The 20,578-nt window shown below is 41.2% G+C and overlaps 2 gene segments (V, D, J or C); both read left to right on the plus strand.

The window, feature by feature from the left end:
* LOC131922436 (Ig lambda-2 chain V region MOPC 315-like) overlaps positions 1-10,390 on the plus strand; it is a 271,341-nt gene extending 260,951 nt beyond the window's left edge. Inside the window, 2 exon segments of the V gene segment in view lie at positions 8,569-8,605; positions 9,959-10,390. Of these exon segments, the coding sequence occupies positions 8,569-8,605; positions 9,959-10,275 (354 nt within the window).
* Positions 10,391-12,040: 1,650 nt separating this feature from the next.
* Positions 12,041-13,967, plus strand: LOC131922437 (Ig lambda-1 chain C region-like). The segment is given in 2 exon segments: positions 12,041-12,310; positions 13,506-13,967. Coding segments are annotated over 2 exon segments (525 nt in total).
* The last annotated feature ends 6,611 nt before the right edge of the window (positions 13,968-20,578 follow it).

A 20,578-nucleotide genomic window follows, 5' to 3' on the forward strand; every position in this document is an offset into this window, starting at 1 on the left:
TTGTGGAGGCCTGAAGAGGGCGTCAGATGTCCTGGACTGGAGTTACAGGTGATTTTGAGTGGCCTCATGTAACAAATCCAGGTCTTCCTCAAAATAAGTACATACTGTTAATTGCCAAGCCTTCAGTCGAGTGCTTTTTCATTTTTAAGAGATGAGATGTCTCTATGGTGCCAAGGCTGGCTTTGAACTCCTGGTCTCAAGTTATTGTCTTGCTTCAGGCTTGCATTTGGCTAGGGCTTAATGTAAATACTATATTCCTGGCTCTATACAAAGGATTTTGAGTCTTCCCAAGACAAAAAAAAATAGTAAATGTAGGTGGATTTGCCAATAACCTTGGTCTGATAGTTGTAAATTGTAGACAAGAATTGAAATATCACATATATTCCATTAATTGTATATAATTATTTTTGTCAATTAAAAATTTATGTTATAAGAGTGTGTGCAAGAGCTTATGCAATAGCTCAGTGGATTAGCACTTATTCCTGAGGCCTTGTGTTCAATCTCCTGTACTACAAAAGTTGTTAGTGGTAGTAAAAGGACTTGGAAAGCAAGAGGACGAATCTTCACTGACATTCTAGGAATGGAACAATAGGGATTTTCTCTCTGGATGTAGGAAGTTGGGGACATCTGAAAAAGGAGACATGGAGAAACCAAAAGATACCAGCAGACAAATAAAACAGAGGAAAGCTCCGTTCAATATGTCCATATTCAACTACATGTAATTGAATATCTATTATGTACCAGGCTCTGGGCATTATGTTTTCCCATGCACCAAGCACTACCATACCACCTAGAATGAGAGAAAAATGTCATCGTTGGAAATCCCAGTCCTGCCACCTCTCAATTCTGTGGCATCATAATTTAGAGAATTTGCCAGAGTGTACGTTTATTAACTTGCATACCTGAAGAGTAGGTAATCTTAGACCCAGGTTTACAGACAAGGCACATAGCCAGTGTTAAAATGTCACCATTTCCACTGAACTGTGTATCATATTCCTGGGATTCAAACTCGAGTCCAATCAAAAGCACATGACCATGCCCTTCCTCCACCAGCAATGCCTAGCACATTTCAGTTTTTGGCACACTGAGGATCTGGGAACAAAATTATTGATGGTGGGGGAGCTGAAAATTTATGGAACATGATCCCTATTGGATTCTAGCTCACCCCTAGAGCAATAGTGAAATTTTTCTTTATTTTCTTTGGGTTCTTGTTGATGTCTACAGAACAAGGATACTTGCAAGAGGATTCCTGAAAAGTTCCTTAGAAGCCTAAAGTCAGAGGAGAGCAAACAAGGGAGCCACATAGGTGGAGTTTTCCCATCCCAGGATTCACTTCCAAATTACCACACAGAGGTTTATATTAATTGTAAATGCTCGGTCAATAGCTCAGGCTTATTACTAACCAGCACCTACATTTTAAATTAACCCATATTCTTTATTTACACTCTGCCATGTGGTGTTAACTTTATTAGCATGGCATGGCACATTCATTTTGCTTCTCCATGTCTCCTCCTGACTCCTGACTCCACCCTTCTTTCTCCCTGTATCCTTAGTTTGATCACTGTGCCCAAACTTTTTGTCTGGCTACTGGCCAATCAGCTTTTATTTGCCAATGAGAGTAATACATATTCATAGTGTAAAACAAGATTGTTTCACAGCAAAGCCAGATACACTAGACAGCAGCATGGAGTCATCAGATACCATCAGCCATTAACGGTCACAACCCTCCTGTGTAGAACACCATTCCATTTCACACACACACAAAACCCTGAAGTCTGGGGCTGATAGTTTCAACATGATCTCACTATTACTGCTCCCCTGAGCTATATAGAGTCACAGTCTGATGGGATTTTGTCAGACTCATGAGAGGGTCAGACAGGAGCTGAACAGGCAGAGACATTCTATACAAGGAGGGATTGATCACACTTGACCTGAGTACAGAGTTCATGGGCCACCTTAGGGACTGATCTGAGAAGCCCAGCACTCTCCAGGACCCCGAGCTCAAGCTTTCAGTGGCTCTTGTCTTCCCCAGCCATTGGAGTAACTCATTGCAACCTCTGGGCACCTGGGAGAAGCTTCAGAGCTCTAGAGTATCCCTTGGGGAACCAGAAAATTGTGCTGGTCAGCTTTGTTCTACACAGGTCCCTAGGGACAGGACCAGTCTGGCTGATGCCCAAGGGAGTAGTTGAGCTCTGGATCCCAACCACAATAAGACAGTTTATAACCCTCCCCATGCCCCGGGATAGACCTCTAGAGAATATTAACCACAGAGTCTGGAGGGCTAGGCTGAGGGTGGGGCCACAAGCCATGTGGACCTCTGTGTACTGAGGCAGCCATCACTAGCAAGTCTTATGGATCTCCTCCAGAAATCTCACCCACTGGTTGGGCCAGAAGTACTTGTGACCCTGAGCACAGGTGAAGACCAGGATATGGGGAGTGAGACTCCAAAAGAATTAGGCCATGACCTAAGAAATACTTTCTACTCTGTTGGTGAGTGTGTCCATGACAACCATGGTCTGTTGTGTCAGTTGACAGCACCTTGGAGCAGGATGAAGGCCTAGGAGCATGGGCAGGAAACAGTCCCTTAGTCTGCAGAGCTTGAAGTACAGGTATGTGTGCTTATGTCAGGCAATGGCCAGTGGAGGAAAAGTAATGTCAAGGGAGGGTGAGAAGGACCTGTCTGTGAGGAATGTCTTGGTAGACTCTGGCTTAGTGTTAGCATTTTGTTAATTGTAGATTTGTTTACAATAACTTTAGTTTTTATTAACATGTTATAATATTAGTAATCTTGGTTTTGAATCTCATCAGCCAGTGTTAGTACTTCATTCACACGAGTCTTCTGAGCAGAGAGAAACCACCTACAGAAAGCCAGGTGCACAGCACAGTGGTAGTGTCCACTGCTGCACAGGATGTTGCTGTTCTTCTCTCCTCCCCCTCCTTCCCTCTCCTCTCTCCCTTTTCCTTCTCCCCTCTCCTCCTTCCCCTCCTCATGCTGAACTTCATACTCTCTCTTCTATCTTCCTCTTGCCCATCCTCCTTCATCTATTTCCTTTAAGCTATGCACTATCATTATGTTAGCTAGCCAGGGATTCTGCCATGCTATGGGTTCCACATGATAATGTAGAATAAACGCCCCTTTACTGGGCTGCATGTTGCACAGGTGCCAAGGCCCAGGGGCTTTTTGGCTGTCATTGCATCCTTGGGCAGTGCCATTACTCCCAGGTTTCCAACATCAATGAATTGCAAGAGAGTATTGTGTTAATATGCCCTTTCTTTCTGGAGAAAGGTGACTGATATGGAGCCCAAGGCTAGGCACACAGTGACATGTACTCTAGGATGTAGTTATATTACCATTACTAGCTTATATTTTGGGAAAGACAGTTAAGCTATAAAAAAGGAATGGTGCTTGACTTGGTCTGTCCCCAAGGATAAGACTTTCATTTGCTAAAGTACTCATCAATGGTTACTGGGGTCAAGGCCTGGTAATGAAGAGGAAGTGTGTCTGAACCAAAGGGGCCTATCCCATTGTAGAATAAAACCAATTTTCAATTTTATGAGCAACAAAAGGGAAAAGAATGCTAGCATTACAGAGTTTGAGTACTGGGTGGTGATGGGAACACCCCATAAAACAAGCAATGATTGAATGGGGAGAACAGGACACCAAGTACAGCAGGGAGCTGTTGGGAAGAGCTAGTGGATCAAGAAGTCTAATGTTAGAGCTGTTGCTTTGAGGTGTGAGAGAAGCATCAGAAGGGTTTATGTAGATGTCTTAGGGTTTCTATTGCTGCAACAAAACACCATGACCAAAGAGCAAATTGGGGAGAAAAGGGTTTATTCAGCTTACACTTTCACATTGCTGTTCATCACTGAAGGAAATCAGGACAAGAACTCAAAAGGGCAGGAACCAGCTGTTTGCTGGCTTGCTTCCCACTGCTTGTTCAGCCTGCTTTCTAATAGAACCCAGGACCTCCAGCCCAAGGATGGCTCCATCCACAAAGGGCTGGGCCTCCTCCACTGATCACTAATTGAGAAAATGTCACTACAACTGGATCTCATGGGGACAATTTTTCAACTGAGGCTTCCTCCTCTCCAATGACTCTAGCTTGTGTTAAGTTGACACAAAACCAGCCAGTACAAGAGGTGACCACCAAAGTTGAACTGTTTCTTGGAAAAGTTGGTTCCAATAGCAAACTGTATGGTAATATTTGAGGATGGAGGCAGAAACCAAAGAAACTGATAGAGAGACAATGTACCTAGAGCACAGCCTGTTAAGATGTGATCCTAATTAGTCTTATCAATAATCACTTGGAGTCAAATATTGAAGGTGAAAGCTGAAAGATCAAAGAAGCAGAGTGTCAGTCACTAGAGACTTTGTACCTCTATGAATCCTCAGACCAAATGGAGGCGAGATCTTGTCTCTATCCACCTTATATTCCTGTCTCTGCCTCCTGATTGTGCTGGGATTAAAGGTGTGAGCCTCCCAAGTGCTGGGGTTAAAGGTGTGTGCCACCATCGCCTGACCTCTACGGTTAACCAGTGGCTAGCTCCACCCTCTGATCTCCAGGCAAACTTTATTCATCAGAACACAAGCAAAATATCACACAACATTCCCCCTTTTGTCTATAGGCAAGAACAAAATATCACACAACAGCCCGGAGATGTGAAGGGTCTCAGGTACACTTAACCCCAGGCCAAGATCCCTGAGGAAGTAAAGTGATTAGATTTAAAGTAAGAATTATTGGAATTATCATGGAAGGAATTAGCAATCTTAAAGACTGTCTAGAGCGTTTAAATGCATAGCCATTTCAGGAACAGGAATGAGTTGTAAAAGAAATGTTATTTATCTTCATGGTACAATTCTACTCTATGATTTATTCCTAAGCAAGGAACATAATAAACTTGTAACCAAATACTTATATGCAGGAAGAATGAGCTCAACATTATTAGTAATGACAGAAAATAGGAAATCATATAAATGCTGCATAAGAGCACATCATAGTATATCCATCATAAGCAATCTAATGGAAAACTTCAAAATCATGTTACCCAGCAGCAGAATGTGACATAAAGTTAATATCCAGGAAAGGTTATTTTTATTGCTATTAAAACATAAAGATAATATTTTATTAAAATTACATGTTTCTGAAACATCTAGAATCATAAGAAAATCTTTTTAAAATTACAATCCTAGCATACTGAATGTTTCCAATTGCATTCTTCTTATTATTTAAATATATTTTAATGGTATTCTTTCCCCTACCCCAAGTATTCTCAGACCCTCCCACTTCCCTATCCACTCAATTTCAAGTTATTTTCTTTCTAAAAAAAAATACAAAAACAAAAACAAGCAAACAAACCATTAAGACAAAAATACTGAAACAAAGCAAAAAAAAAAGCATACAGAAAACATGAAGCTCATTTTGTGTTGGTCAGTGTATCTTGGGTATGGGCTTGCCCTGAGTGTGGTTGATGGTCACTGTCACTCCCTTGGAGAAAACTGATTTCCCCTTTACAAGTGGTTATCAATTGCAAAAACTTCATTTTACTGCTGCTCCTTTAACAAAACAATAATAGTAGATTTTCCCCTAGGCTCATGACCTGTGTAATCTCAGGTTCATGGCCACTTTCATAGTGCCAGGTATGGGTTCCATCTCATGGAGAGGGCCTTAATTCCAACTAGGATAGTTGATCACTCCCATAATATTTGTGCCACTATAGCACCAGTATATCTGACAGGCAGGTTGCTGTTGTATGCCATATAGTTTGTAGTTAAGTGACATTAATGATTACTTTTCTCCTCTGGTAGCATGCAACGTACCTTCCAGTATAATGAATACTAATTAGTAGAGGTGCAGCTTTTAGTTAGGCACCAACTCAGCTTTTCTCTGCTCAATGATAGAAGAAGCATTGTCTTTGATAACAGGACTTAGATACCATCAGATTGTAGAGAGGAACCAATAGCCTTCGTAGTGATCTGTGATGTTACAGGGGGTAGAGTATATGCAGGAATTCTTTGACCAATGACTCAACAAAACATAGTCAATTGCTAGTCCTGTGAGTTTTACTCTGTGGCATATTATGTCTATTTGGGGCACTGTCTCCCCCATTATTAGGTAACTCTAGTTAAATTACTTTCATATATTTGCACATTTTATGAAACTTCTATAGTAGTAGGTTTCCACATGACTTTTCAAAAGGTCTTTAAAGTTAGTAATTCTCTCTCCATCTGCCCTCCTATACACTTCTCTATTTAATGAGGTAGAAACTGTCATGTTGCTCTATGCACCAACTACCCATGCCTATTCTCCACTGTTCTTACTGCTTGATTTTATAATTAGTTCCCTGTTTCTCAAGAAGTCTACAATTTTGATGCAGTATATGATTAATTTGAAAAGAAATGATCTTACAATACTCAGCATTTTCATCAAGGAACAAGATTGTACTCTGATGACTAACCTTTACGTTAAAAAGACAAGTAATTTATTTACAAAGCACATCATGTTTATATGACATTCTATGTTGTTTATTTCTAGAGTATTTTCTATAATGTTAATAAATCTTTAAAGGATCTCTGTAGACTTTATAAGCTGCTTTTTCATTCAGCCACTTACTTCTCATGTTAGTTCAGTGATTCCTTAGCTGATTCTTTCAGATTGGTCTGTTGATTGGCATTTTACTATGCATTCATATCCCCAAGCTTATTTCAGTGGATCTGAATATTCAGAATCTGTGAAATACTGTAAATGTTGAAAGAATAAGTGAGAGTTTGTCCTTGTTTCTGATTCAAATGATTTGCATTAAGTATAAAGAATATTGTAACTTTTAAAAGAATTACTGACTGAGGAAGTTTCTTTCCAATATTAAAGGAAGAATGTATGCATTATTTACTAAGAAAGAAGGGTTAGATTTATGCTGCTAATATATTAAAAAAATACTTATGTACAAGTCTTAAACCAGTGGAAGTTGTCATTTGGATGGAATTTAAATAAGGTAAAGAACATGGAGGAAAAAATAAAATTGTAGCCTCAACACAATAGGTAATCTTCCAATGTAAATTAATAATCTTGGGGAGCTGGAGAGATGGTTCAGAGGTTAAGGGAGTTTACCACTCTCACAGGAACCCAACTTTAGTTCCCAGGACCCACATTGGGTGTCAAACAATGGCCTATAATTCTAGCTCCAGAAGAATGACACCCTCTTCTGGTCTCTGGGGGTACTAAATTTACATACAGAAAGCCACATGCATACATATATACACATGAAGTTGGTTGTTTTAATTTAAAAATTATGGAGAGATAGAAGCAAATTTCAACAATACCTAAGGATTCTTGTCATCATGAGCTTTTGGTGTGAGCTGCATGTTGGTCTTGTGTTTTGAGTATTTTAATAGCATGCTATGCTGTATAGAATAACAAAAAAAATATATGTTGATTCAATGAAAGGAAAACATCCTGGGATGACTTCAGGCTCTATATTGGAGAGAAACTGCTGAAAAGAAGGCATTGTAGAGGATCAAATTACAGGGACATAAATTTGGTTGGGGAACTGTTGAATTTGATGTTCCTATAGAACAGTCAAGAAGAAACAATATAACTGAATTTGGAGCCAAAAAGAACAGGACACACACAGAGTTCTGGGCAGCTGTGGCTTTGTAGAGTGCATAACGCAAGCCATCTAGAGTAATAATATGAAGGGGACAGGGCAGGCACTACCCTGGTGACAGTCTCAGAGTGAACAACCATTTGCAGACCAAAGGGAGAGGAAAGACAGTAGTCACAATGTGGGAAGTTTCAGAAACAAAGGAGAGGAAAGTGGTGAGAAAGAGAGGGTTCTTTGAGATACACGGGGTGCTGTTGAACTACAGAACTGTTTGAGAGGAGATTATTTTTGTCTTTTGTGTGAGAAGTTTCAGAAAACTATGAAGATGAAAGTCAGAGTAGTCTACCGATGTTTTAATGTAAAAAACCCCAAATAGATGGGTACTTTGTGGCCATGTATATGTACAGTTAGGTATGTATGTATGCGTATAGATAAATAGAATGGTGAACAGATACTGTATTCTGAAACACCCCATAAAAATGAAGTACATATGAGCTATGTCTCTGGGTGTAAGAAATTCAAAGAGAATTCTCTCTGTGGAAGTTTCTTAAGGCAAGAGTGGTCCTGGGTCCATGGTTCCAAAGAAGAAGATGGCCAAATGTGACTATACGAATTTGTGAGGAAAACTATCTCAGTCCGTAAAATGAGGCTAAAAATCATTGGACTTTATGGCACACAACAAAGACACCTGAAATAATGTGTCAGTTGGGATTCTTTGGGATCTTCTGTATTGCTGTCAGCACAGGCAGTATCAGAGATAGGGCCGGGTACACACAGTGTAGAAGAAGTTCATGGAGGGCCTGCCAGACAAGGACAAAGCCAGAGAAAAGGATTATCATCTAACCCTCCTCAAGTTAGGTCACAGCTCCACCCATTACAGCCAGCTAGTATTTTGGTCCAGCCCAGCTGCCAGAGAACAGGGACAGGTGCTGGCCCCACAGGTTTTGGTTTGAGTCTCAGTCACTGTGGTATGTTTTCGGCGGAGGAACCAAGCTCACCGTCCTAGGTAAGTGGCTTTAATGCTCCTTCCCATTCAGCTCAACCCTTGTTGTCTTGGAAAGGTCTGTTTTTTCCCTCTGGGAACCTCTTCTCATCTGCCCTCCCCAGACTTAAGGACCGCATCCTTAGCCTTCTCCATGGTGACTAGGGGAGATAAGTATTTTAGAGTAATCTGCAGGAAGGGCCAGGAGATCAGAAGCATCTGGCCTCAGATTCTAATAAATATGCTGCGATCTCACAGGATTTAGTTAGGGTCAGGCAGGAGTCAAGGGCTCCATCCTTGTTCTCAGACAGATTAATCATTAGGGACCATTGACTGGGTCAAAGAAGAGGTACTAGGACTTTGTCAGAGCCCACAGTATCTTTATAGGGTATCAAGGGTTGGATCTAGAGATGTATGTCCAGCTTCCAGGGACTTAGATTACCTAAGTGGGGACCGCAGAGGTATGGTGAAGGAGTAGGCTTGTCATAGTCTTCAGTTGTCTGATCTTCTACTGAGCTGCTGAGGTCCTCTAGACACAGGGACATCACTGAGTAGTAGGGTAACCAGATCCTGCTCATCTAAGGATTATGGAAGGTTCTGTCTAGAAAGCCGCATATCCCTGGGTTATGGTGTCTTGTGTTTCCATTGTCTGCTTTCTATCTTCTTAAAATGGCACGTTAAACTTAGGAGGTCAGGAATGAGGGACAAACTTGGGGTTTCAGAATGCTCAATGACTGTCAGGGAAGCAGGCTGTTGCTGTGAGCAAGTGACTGCAATGGTCTTCCATCTGAGTGCAGAAACCTCTAGAACATGGTGAGTGTAGAAGGAATAGTGGTCAGGTCAAAATGTGCAGGAGGCTTCAGAGCCCTGGAGTAGCCTCAGATCTTCTCTGAACGGAACAGACTACCCAGTGGAAAAGCTGTGTGGGTTGATGTAGAAACTCTGTGGTCCAAAATAACAGGAGGTTCAGTGTCCCTGGGTGCTGGGGACAAAGAAGGGGCCTCCTCACTTAATGAAAATGTGATCTTCAAAGCAAGGTGGAATATAACCTGTTCTCCAGAGAGCTCTGACCACCTCAGGAATAAAGAGCAGATGGGCTGGGGAAGATAATCCGATATGGGGCAAATTCCAAGTTAGATGATAGACAATAGGGTGGAGAGAGCACAGTCATACCTGCTGATAATATTCAGGTCACTTCACTTGGGAGAGTGTCCAGGAAAAGGCTACTAAGAAGGTTGTACTCATGGAGGCTCAAGGGGGCAGATGAGAAAGAAGAGAAAGTTCCAGGTGAATAAGATGACCAAAGTGAAGAGTCACTGAGATTTTGATATTTTGTATTTTGTCTCCTGAATCAATCCCCTTCCTTTATTCACACAGGTCAGCCAAAGTCCACTCCCACAGTCACAGTGTTTCCACCTTCCTCTGAGGAGCTCAAGACAAACCAAGCCACAGTGGTGTGTCTGATTAACGACTTCTACCCGGGCAGTTTAACCGTGACCTGGAAGGCAAATGATGTACCTATCACCCAGGGTGTGCACACTACAAATCCTTCCAAACACAACGACAAGTACATGGCCAACAGCATCCTCACTTTGACAGCAGACCAGTGGAAATCTCACAATCGCTTGTCCTGCCAAGTTACACATGAAGGGAACGTTGTAGAAAAGAGTGTGTCCCCTGCAGACTGTTTCTAGGAGCCCAGCCTTTCCTTAGCCTAGGGGACCCAGAATGGGGTCTCTTCTCTATGCTAGCAATCTCATCCTTTCTCTTTTACCCACTGAATATTCAATAAAATATCATTGATCAGAAGTACTGTCTTGTCCCATTTGTTCTCCTTATATGTTTAATTTTGAAGCCTTTGAATCTACAATGTGTGTGTGTGTGTGTGTGTGTGTGTGTGTGTGTGTGTGTGTGTGTGTCTCGGGGGGGGGGTTGGATTCAGGTTCCCAGTGAGAAATTAGTTCTCCTTTGAAACATACAGAGGGTATCACCCTAATAGTGACCTTTCCCTTGCTCTGCACTGTTCTTTGAGCCCTGTGATGCAGGAACACTCATTTAGAATGCAGCTGAAGTAAGATATCATGTTTCAGGCTAAACAACTAACTTAATATTACACAGGAAATCCCACAATTCTGTGTATAATTCAAAACATTGGTGCTCATGGTCCTCTATACAGGGGCATGAGGTGGGATAACCACTAAAGCATAATAACTTCATCCAGTGGGAAATGGATCCAACTCAATTCCTGAAGGGGTTCCAATTAATTGTTCATAGGAAGTGGTCTCAGAGTTAAATTCCAGACTACTCAAGGTCCTGTTGGGTGAGACTTCAAGGAAGACTGAGTGTGACCTGAGAGGTAAACTCAAACCAGTTGCTTGGGTAGAGTTAGGTGTATCAGGCACCCACTTCACTGGTCCAAGTCCTCTCATGTGCATCAGCACACCAGTGTGCACATCAGATTGGTGTCAATCATGGTCTTTGAAATTCACAGTCAGCCTTCAGTGTCCCAGCCTCTGTTCAAGTCAGCAAGGATTTAGTGTTCAGGGTTTGGAGACATCATCCTCAGTAGCTCATAAGCAGTACGGACACTGAATACACGCAGAACTCTAGTGGATTAATACAGTACAGTAGCATAGTCTGCCAAGCCAGAAATATTCTTCAACAATGAGGCAGAGTGACAGTTAACAACACTGAGCTTGACCTCAGGCCCCAAGTCCCTAGTTTCTGAGCTAGGAAAAAACCTTTGGGGTTTGTGCTTCATGGCAGCTTTCTGATGCTAGGGCATGATAAAGTTTGTGCCCAATAATTGGAAGTGAAGACCCTGGGTATCCTCACAGTAGTGTTCCTTGCTAGGGTCAGTGCCAGCACTCATCCATACCCAGATATTGCCCAGAGACTCACTTCCTCATCCTTTTGCTTCAAGTTTTCATTGACAAATTTGGACACAAAAATTAGGAAACACAGAAATAGTAATGTTCTCATATTCTCACCAAGGAACCTCTAACCCTCATTTCAACTGGATTTTGATTCAACTATAACATTAAACTCTTCCCTTATATTGTGTTACAAAAGCACATTCCAGAACTTGTATCTTGTGTGATATGATTACATATACTTCCGGGTTTACAGAAAGAATGCCTAGACAGCATATCTAACTCCAAAAGAAGTTATTGATTATGTCTTGATATCAGGTAATAGTCAAGTTGTTATTAAATGACTGCATAACATGACCCTATAGTGTTTAGTAATGTATTATTGGTAAAGATTCTACCATGTGTAGGAAGATGAGACGTGGATTGAAACTGATGGTTGTGTGTGTTGTCCACCTGCTGCCTTCTGCAGGGTCTCAGAGCTCTGTTTTTGTTCTTCACCAGGCAGGAGCTACAGAGACTGAGTTAGTGGGCCCAAGACTTTGCATAGACTCCACACAGTTAGCAGCTTCCTTGACCTGTTACCAAGGGCTCCTCTCTGTTCATTCTTATCCTGTAAAGAGCTTCTTCTAAAGAGTGTGTGGAAATTTTATGAATGACTTTCTGTCAAGGCTGGCTCAGAGGACATGTGGGATCCTGGGAAGCAGGATCTTTCAGAGAGGTCACCATATATCCCAGAATCACCAGAGACTGCATATGTCACAGCTGAAACTGGAGGGTAAGGTGCATGTAGGGTTTTTGCATGAGCCTATATCACAGTGTTGGGTGTTCGGCCAAGGCACCACATTGACTGTCCTAGGTAAGTGACTCTTTTCCTCTTCTGTTACTGTAATCTCTAAGGTTTGAGATGATTTTTTTGTTTAATTATTTCTCATTCTCTATTCTACTTCATGCTTAAACTTCACTCGAGGTAAATAATCTCTTGCTTCTCTAGTTCCTGCAGCTCACCTCAGATGGTTCCCTGTCAATTTTCATGTCTAATCTCAAAGACGAGGGCAAAAAAAGATAAACTGTTAATATGTGTCTGTCATTCTGTTGAGATATGCAGTGCTCTGATAAGTACCCCACTGTGCCATTCTCTATGAGTGTCTATCTTTAATGAACTTTGTGAGGGCTAAAGTGAGTTACTATCTCATGGGGAAGGAAGGCTAGAGGCGTAGAGGGAGAGGCAGCTGTTGAATTAGGAGAACATAGAACACTCAGCACTGAGGCTGGTGAATAACATGTCAGAGGTCAGATAAGCTGGAGAGTGGAACTTGGGATTCAGTTCCTAGGATAGGCAGGAGAAATGATCCCCAAGCTCCCATGGAAAGCCATGAATAGAGCAGTAACCAATCTAGAACTCAGGAATTTTAGTAAGGAGAAGAAAGGTAAGGGAGCTCTGGACACAGGAAGTCAAGAGAAGAGAGACTGGAGATGCAGTTGGGAAGCTGGGTTCCTGGGTCTCTCTAAGACACTGGTTAGGAAACAGAGCAACTGCGTTCACATAGCTCTGGTCCTGATCCATGAAAATTACACAACTCATCCAGAGAAGGGGATCTCACCTCAGTCTGCAGAATGAGAAACAGTTCACCCAGATCCACGCTACACTGAGCAGAGGCCAGGGACCTACAAGGCACAGATTTGGGTGAAAACAAACTCCTAGGTTTAAAGTTTAGACTCAGGACAGGTTTTACCTCAGAACTGTCCTCTGAGTGGGCCAGACAGACTGCAGACATATTAAAAAAATAGAAACAAGGTTACAAGGGTAGGAAAGTGAATGTCAGTTATCTTTGTTGAAAGTCAAAGTGCAGGGAGGTATCAAGTGAACTACTGCACAAATATGGGGTGCATAATTCCTAAGAACATAGGGAGTATATAGAAGAAATGCATACCTCATCTTCTGTACTCTGTGTGTTCAAACACGGTCACTAAACTCAAGACACTTAAAATGCTACCTCCAGGATTCCTATTGGAATACTAAGATTCTGACCTTCTCTTTCTCTACCCTGCAGGTCAACCCAAGGCTACACCTTCAGTCACCCTGTTTCCACCATCCTCTGAGGAGCTTAAGACCAAAAAGGCCACACTGGTGTGTGTGTTGACTGACTTTTACCCAGGTGTTGTGACAGTGGCCTGGAAGGCAGATGGTACACCTATCACCCAGGGTGTAGAGACCACTAAACCTTGGAAACAGGGTGACAAGTACGTGGCTAACAGCTACCTGCACTTGACAGAAGAAGCATGGAAATCTAAAAGCAGTGTCAGCTGCCTGGTCACTCATGAAGGGGACACTGTGGAGAAGAGCTTGTCCCCTGGAATGTGTTTCTAGACCTTTCAACATTCATCTCACCCACACAGGCTGGGATTTGAATGATGCACAAGTATACCTTTACTGCTCTTGCCTACATAGCCCTTCTCCCTGCTCCTGAAATGCACAATAAAATATCCATTCTTGGCTTGTAATTCTACTCTAACTTATTTGTTTTAGTGTATATTTCACTGGGATTCAGAGTGGTGTGGGGATGTCCTGGCACCCTGGAGTCTGCAACCAGGGTTATAACCTGCATCATCACTCCAGGGAGTACCATCTCCACACAGACACATTTTCCCAGCCCTCCTCTGGATCTCTGATCATACCATGCAGTTATACAGTGTGAATGTCATAGACTTCCATAATCTCACCTAACATACCTAATATATATATATATATATATATATATATATATATATATATATATATATATATATATACCTAATAACATGTCCCCTCCATTTCTAACAATCTATTGGTACTTAGTCATCTTGCCTTAGAATTACAGTGTGTGGACTGGGACACGTCTATTATCTGTGATCTCAGTTTCTATTACTCAAGTCAAAATGAATAGATAGTACTGGGAAATTGGAAGTTTATTACAATCAATACAAACAAGTAAAATCAGGCTGAAGATAGCGCATATGTGGAGTTCATGAAGGCTACAGTATGGTTGCAGTCAGCCTTCATGTGAACATGAACTAAAGCAAACAAGACATGATTTTCAGGCCAAATGTTAACAAAGGCATTCAGTGCTGAATGTGAGAGACTATGACAAGTCTCCACTTCAGAACTTGATTCTGGGATTTGTCATACAACATCAGTGCTGAAGGTTCCAGGCATAACTAAATATCTGGGTACCCTACAGAGAACAAGACTGTTCCTAGAATCCCCATCCAACCAGGTCTCATTCTTTCCCTAGCTCAAGGCATAATAGTTCAGGGTGCACCTGTATCCTGAAGTTATCACAGGACCCTACTAGGAGACTAGGTCAAACCCCTAGCAATAAAGACCCTGTTCTATAGTTCCCAGGACTTAGGGACACAGGACCATGGTCTGTACAAAGTTTAATGTTGAGGAATCAGCCTGGTAACTTGGCCTGAAAGATGAGGGAATATTTAAAACAGTGGTATGAGCAGAAATAAGGCAATACTACTAGATCCTAGCCACACCAATTCAAACCATAGTTTCTGCCTTAAAAGGGTATTCAGTGGATTATGTTGTACAGCAAATGACTTTAGTTCATAGTGGTGATTCAAAGTTGAGGTTGTGTCCTTGACCATATTGGATTCAATGCCAGCTCCACTCTCATCCACCAGCTACTACCTATAGGAACACATTTTCATCACTTTGTTGTAACATTGTAAGCACAGAATTTAACTTATTCCTTGGGGACACACCCAGCGTCACATAGGCATGCCTCACATCACTTATCACAGGATTCCTATTATTTTATTTTAATATGACCCTTAACAACATCTCCCCTTTTGGTGCTCCTGATATATGAATTTTCTCTTCTTTATGATGTGTTAAAAGTTTAATAGAGACACAAAACAGTAGACTAGTCCTAATGCCCAGTGGTCAGATGTCTTTTGGTTGTCAATGTGGCAGAGCATGATTTAATTCAACATTGGCTTATGTCCAGACTCACTGTGGAGTATCAGAGGGTAGGAGGCTGTATACTGGTGAGTCTCCTGGGTTCAATTTTTTCCCAGTCTTGGCAGAAATACTCCAACAGAGTGATTGGAAGTGACTGGACTGAGGATATCAATATACTGAAGAGAAAATGAGAAGGGGACAAAGAAGTTTTAACATGAGAAAACAGGCCCTTTTACCTTTCCAAGGACAAGCTTGACACCTTGACTGCCATGTAGCTTGTGATTCATAAGTCAAAAAGTGGGCATATCTATATCCCACAACTGGAATTCTTGGGAGAGGGGGAAGTCCTGATAGGAACTAGTGACAGGGACGTGTTGAGAGAAGAAACTGTCCTGATATGACAGATCTCCCCAGAGCCTTCAAGATGAGATTTGAGCAGGATCAGTCCCAGAAGAATGTAAACCTTGATATATAAAAACTTCTGGGATCAAATTCCAGGGCTTGTCAAGTGTTCTAATAATTCAGCACAGCAACTGCACAGGTTCAATCCAGAAAGGGTCCCAGCACTGATAGGAGAAAACAAACATGACCTACCATATCTAACAAAAAAAGCTATCTCCAGTTGACAACTGCTTGCGAAGAAGAAAGTAATTTTTACCAATGGAGTCTCACTGGGGGGTATATAAACCACATGCAAGGCTTGGCCTTGTGTCCAGCAGTAGATGGCCAACACAAAACAAACTCACTGGTGATTTTGAGGATATTTCATCTCATATTGATTCGGCTATTCCTTATCTCACAGGTCCTTTGCTTTGCTTGTGTTTTATGGTTTCTGATTATGTGTTTTTATGACTTTTGTGTGTGTTGTGCTTTTTAATTGATTTCTTTAAAAAATTCAGTTTTTTTGTTTGCCTGTTTGTTTTCTAGGAGAGAGAGAGAGAGAGAGAGAGAGAGAGAGAGAGAGAGAGAGAGTTTAGAGATGAATGGGTGTGGAGATGAGGATCTGAGAGGAGATGGGGGAGGGGAAACTGTAATCAGAATATGTTATATGCATTTTCAAAAAAAGAAAAGGAAAATTAAATCATGCTATGAATAGAGTATGAATAAAGTTGTTAAAGATTGGAGCCTGGACATGGTCAGTCTATGTGAGTATAAGATTCAAGTCAATTTGGAAATGACCCCAAGATTAACACTCAGGAACTCTGATTAATAGAAGCTGTTTCAAAATTGATTTCAGGACTAGACTCAAGTCATGAAAGGCCAAAGCAGAGTGAGTGTGGCCTGAGAACTGTAAACAAGGCCAGGTGTTCAGGAAGTCTCAGCTGGTCCACATGCTTCTTCACTAGCCCATGTCCTTTCACGTGTAACTTCATCTGGTGTGGACCTCAGACTGATGTCAGGAGTGATCCTTAACACAGATCTGCCTTCCTTGGTCTAGTGCTTATCCAGCTCGGTTGGTCCATCATGTTCAGGTCCTGTGTAAAACATTGTCTGTTGTTAACAAGGGACATGGCAGTTGCCTGCACCAGAGCTCCTGGTCAACCTGTCAGCTCAGTGACACACTCTGAAAATCAGGAGACATCCTCAATGATGAGACAGAGTGATAGGGAAGGTAAAAGTAATGTTTGATCCTGGCCAGAACATTCCAAACCTCAGCCTCTGATATAGAAGAAATTTTGGAAACTCGTATCTCACAGTATTTGTCTTATTCTAGTTCACAGAAATACTTTCTGTGACCCAAAGTTGGAGGGGATTACTTTGTGGAAGAAAGAGATTGAAATGAAGTTGGGTATCATTGTATCTCAGCGTGTTCTAGGCTATTAGAACACTGCCACCAAAGTAGTAGCTCTGCTGAGGGCAAAGTCAGAACCTGCTGAGTCCCATCTGCTACCCAGAGACAAGACTCATCCTGTTGTTGCATGATTTTATTACAGAGAATACAAAACATAAGGAACAGAGGCATGCCAATGTTTCTATTTATTAGTCACTGAATAATTTATTAAATTATTTCAGTTGACCTTTGATAGCATAAGTCTTCCTTTACATAATATCTTGAAGTGGATCTTGACAGGTTGTCTTTATGTGTATATATTCCACCACAATTATGCATTGATAATAACTAAAATGTTCAGAAAAATCAACTCTAGATTGAAATTATGGACAATCTTTCATTTCAGAAAAGAGTAATGTTGTCATCACGTACCCATAAATATCTTAGACCCATAGTGTTTTTCACGCTGGCATTATTCCTTCTTGTTTCTTTATATGTATACATTACAAGGATGGATTCTGTTTCTTAATCTACACAACTAACCTGTGTCTTTTGATTGAAGAGTTGACAGTATGAATATTTACATTTACTATTAAAAGGTGTTTGTTTATTGCTCTTGTATTTTTTTACTGTTTATGTTCTTAGTTTTATTTTGTGTCTCACTGAGCAGTGCCTCTACTCAGCTTCAGTAATTACAGCTTCATTTTCCTGTAGGAAATTGAAAGATAGCTTAAAATAGTCATGATACATGAGTATGTTCTAGGCTGTTGAAAACTGTAGGGTCCACAGGTCGCTCTGGTTCCCATCCAGTCAGAAGGTAAAGGAGGAGAGCTGCTGATCCTAGGATTCTTTTGTTCCTGTAGCTGCCCAATATCTTCCTAAGTTGTTGCTGGTAGCAGCTCACTGCTTCTTACTCCATGAAAAGTTGCTCTTCTATACAGTTATTGAAAAGGATCAGTTTACTTTGAAAGAGGATAATTCCAAGGACTGGTAGCATTTTCAATGAAAGACCTCCAGTACCACTCACTTTCAGTGAGCTCAACATCTTCTCAGGAAGACAGTTACATTTGAGCATTCCCCCAGCACAACTGCAACCAAAGGCTGCTGCATCCATGACTTTGGGCAAAGCTCACACATTGTTTTAATGAACCTGTGTCACAGTATTGGATGTTTGGCAGAGTGGCCGAGCTGGCCACCTTAAGTCAGTGTCTGTTTTCCTTGTTTTTCTAAAGGTTCAAATACACTTCTGCTTTGTTGTTGTTCTTTTTTCTTGTTATACTTAGACATGGTGAGTGGTATAAAAAGAAGGCCAAGGCTTAAGATAGTCTCAGGAAGTTACATACAGGTATCTCGGCCAAGAAATCTTCAGTATATGGGGAACAATTAAAGGAAATTGAGCCTACATTCCATATGATGAGTTTGTCAACCCAGAGCTTCAAATGGAGCCTTTTCACACACTGAGCTCAGGAGCCACAAGCATACCTCTGACCCTTCGCCTCTAACCCTTCACCATTGTCACATTATTGGTCAGCTCAAAAATATACCTCTATCACTCTGTCCCTACTATCTTTTGAGGAACTCCAAGTCAACAAAATTACTATATGTATCAGATCAGTGACTTCTACTCAAGTATCATGACTGTAGCCTGTAAAGCAGGTGGTACCATTGTTACATAGAATGAGAAAGCCACACAGCTTTCCAAACACAACAAATACATATCCAGCAGCTATAAGACTCTGGTACCTGACCATGTGACCACTGGAGATCTTATAGGGTCAATAGTTTCTAGATCACCCATTAAGGGATTATAGTAGAAACAATAGTTTCCCCTGTAGAGTCTTCCTACTTATCTAATAGTTGCATTACAATGTGGGCTGGAGTTATGGGCCCTAAGAAGGAATTTTCTCTCCTATACTTACTTATTCTAGTTCAGGATTTCTCAATCTATGGGTCTCGCCCCCTTTCAAGGGTCAAACAACTCTTTCTCAGGGGTTGCCTAAGACCATTGGAAAACACAGACATTTATATTATAACTCATAACAGTAGCAGAATTACAGTTATGAAGTAGCAATGAAAATAATTTTATGGTTGGGGGGGTCACCACAACATGAGGAACTGTGTTAAAGGATCTTAGCATTAGGAAAGTTGAGACTCACTCACTGTTCTAGCCCTTCACTCTGAACCCAATGAATGATAAATAATATATCCATTATGACCCAGAAACCCTTCTCTTACTCATTTTTTCTTATTTAATGTTTAATTTAAAATGGCTTTTAAGGTTCCCAGTGCAGAAAGCAGGGAATTTTGGTATCCAGTAGGGAAGTGGCTTCACTGTCAGGAATCCCTCAAGGCATCATCATGAGTGGGGCCTTCCTCAATCAACTATTCCTTCTCTTAGCTCTTCACTATACCCAAGTCTCTGCCATACAAGCTCACTCCAAGCAACTCTCTCACACTTTGCTATTCATATTACTAATCATGTATCAGCCCATATTTTTAGCATAACACGACACCCAGTCATGTCTCTAAAGGCTCACATCAAAGAGTCAAAGGAAATTGCACTGTGAGATGTCACCTCTCCATCATCCCATTTGCTCAACCCACTAAGGACACAGATCATTTCTTTCTTCTGATGGAGATTATGATCCAGAGGAGCTCATTGTCTCTGAAGATCAGCCATGAGATGAAGTCCTTTTCAATATGGGAAGCAAAAAGTTCCCTTCATAGAATTGGTAATTAGCCATAGTAGGGAGTAGAAAATTTGGAGCACAACTTCATAATGAAGGCAGATACTTACAAATAAGTTAACCCTGGGGCCAAAGCTACACTTTTCACATGGGCACAAGTTGAAATGTTCACTTACAACTGAGGCACATAGCCAGAAGAACATTTATCAAGTGGGAGATAAATAAGTTGCCACCACTAAGGAATCATGGAAAAGTTTGTGAACTGCATGTCTCATATTTTGGCAAAATAATAATTCACTTTTGAATGACTTGATCTACCTAACACAGAAGATACTTTGAAGTTAATTCATGTATTTCATCTTTTGGTTATATTCTGAAAAGAAGACATAAGGAAATATGATTACTATTCCTAAACAGGAAATATCAACACTTCAATGTAAAAGTAACAAGCGGGGTCTTGTCAAGCTGCTCCCAAATGACATGCATGCATTTCTTTGGTTATTTATGATGCTGTTGTTATATTTGTCCTTGAGTGTAGGAAACCAAAAGGAGCTTCGAAATTTGTGGAGGCCCACAAAAGTTTCCTAGTGAGACCTGAGTTTGCTTTATCCAGCAGGACTTCATCAGAAGATTGCTTGAACACGTGTATTGTTACCAGGTGATTGGAAAGGGTCTGCACTTGGCTGTTCTGGGGGGAGGTGTTTTGCTTCACCCCTT

This window comes from Peromyscus eremicus, chromosome 12 (genome assembly GCF_949786415.1).
Source record: "Peromyscus eremicus chromosome 12, PerEre_H2_v1, whole genome shotgun sequence".
Taxonomy (NCBI): Eukaryota; Metazoa; Chordata; class Mammalia; order Rodentia; family Cricetidae; genus Peromyscus; species Peromyscus eremicus.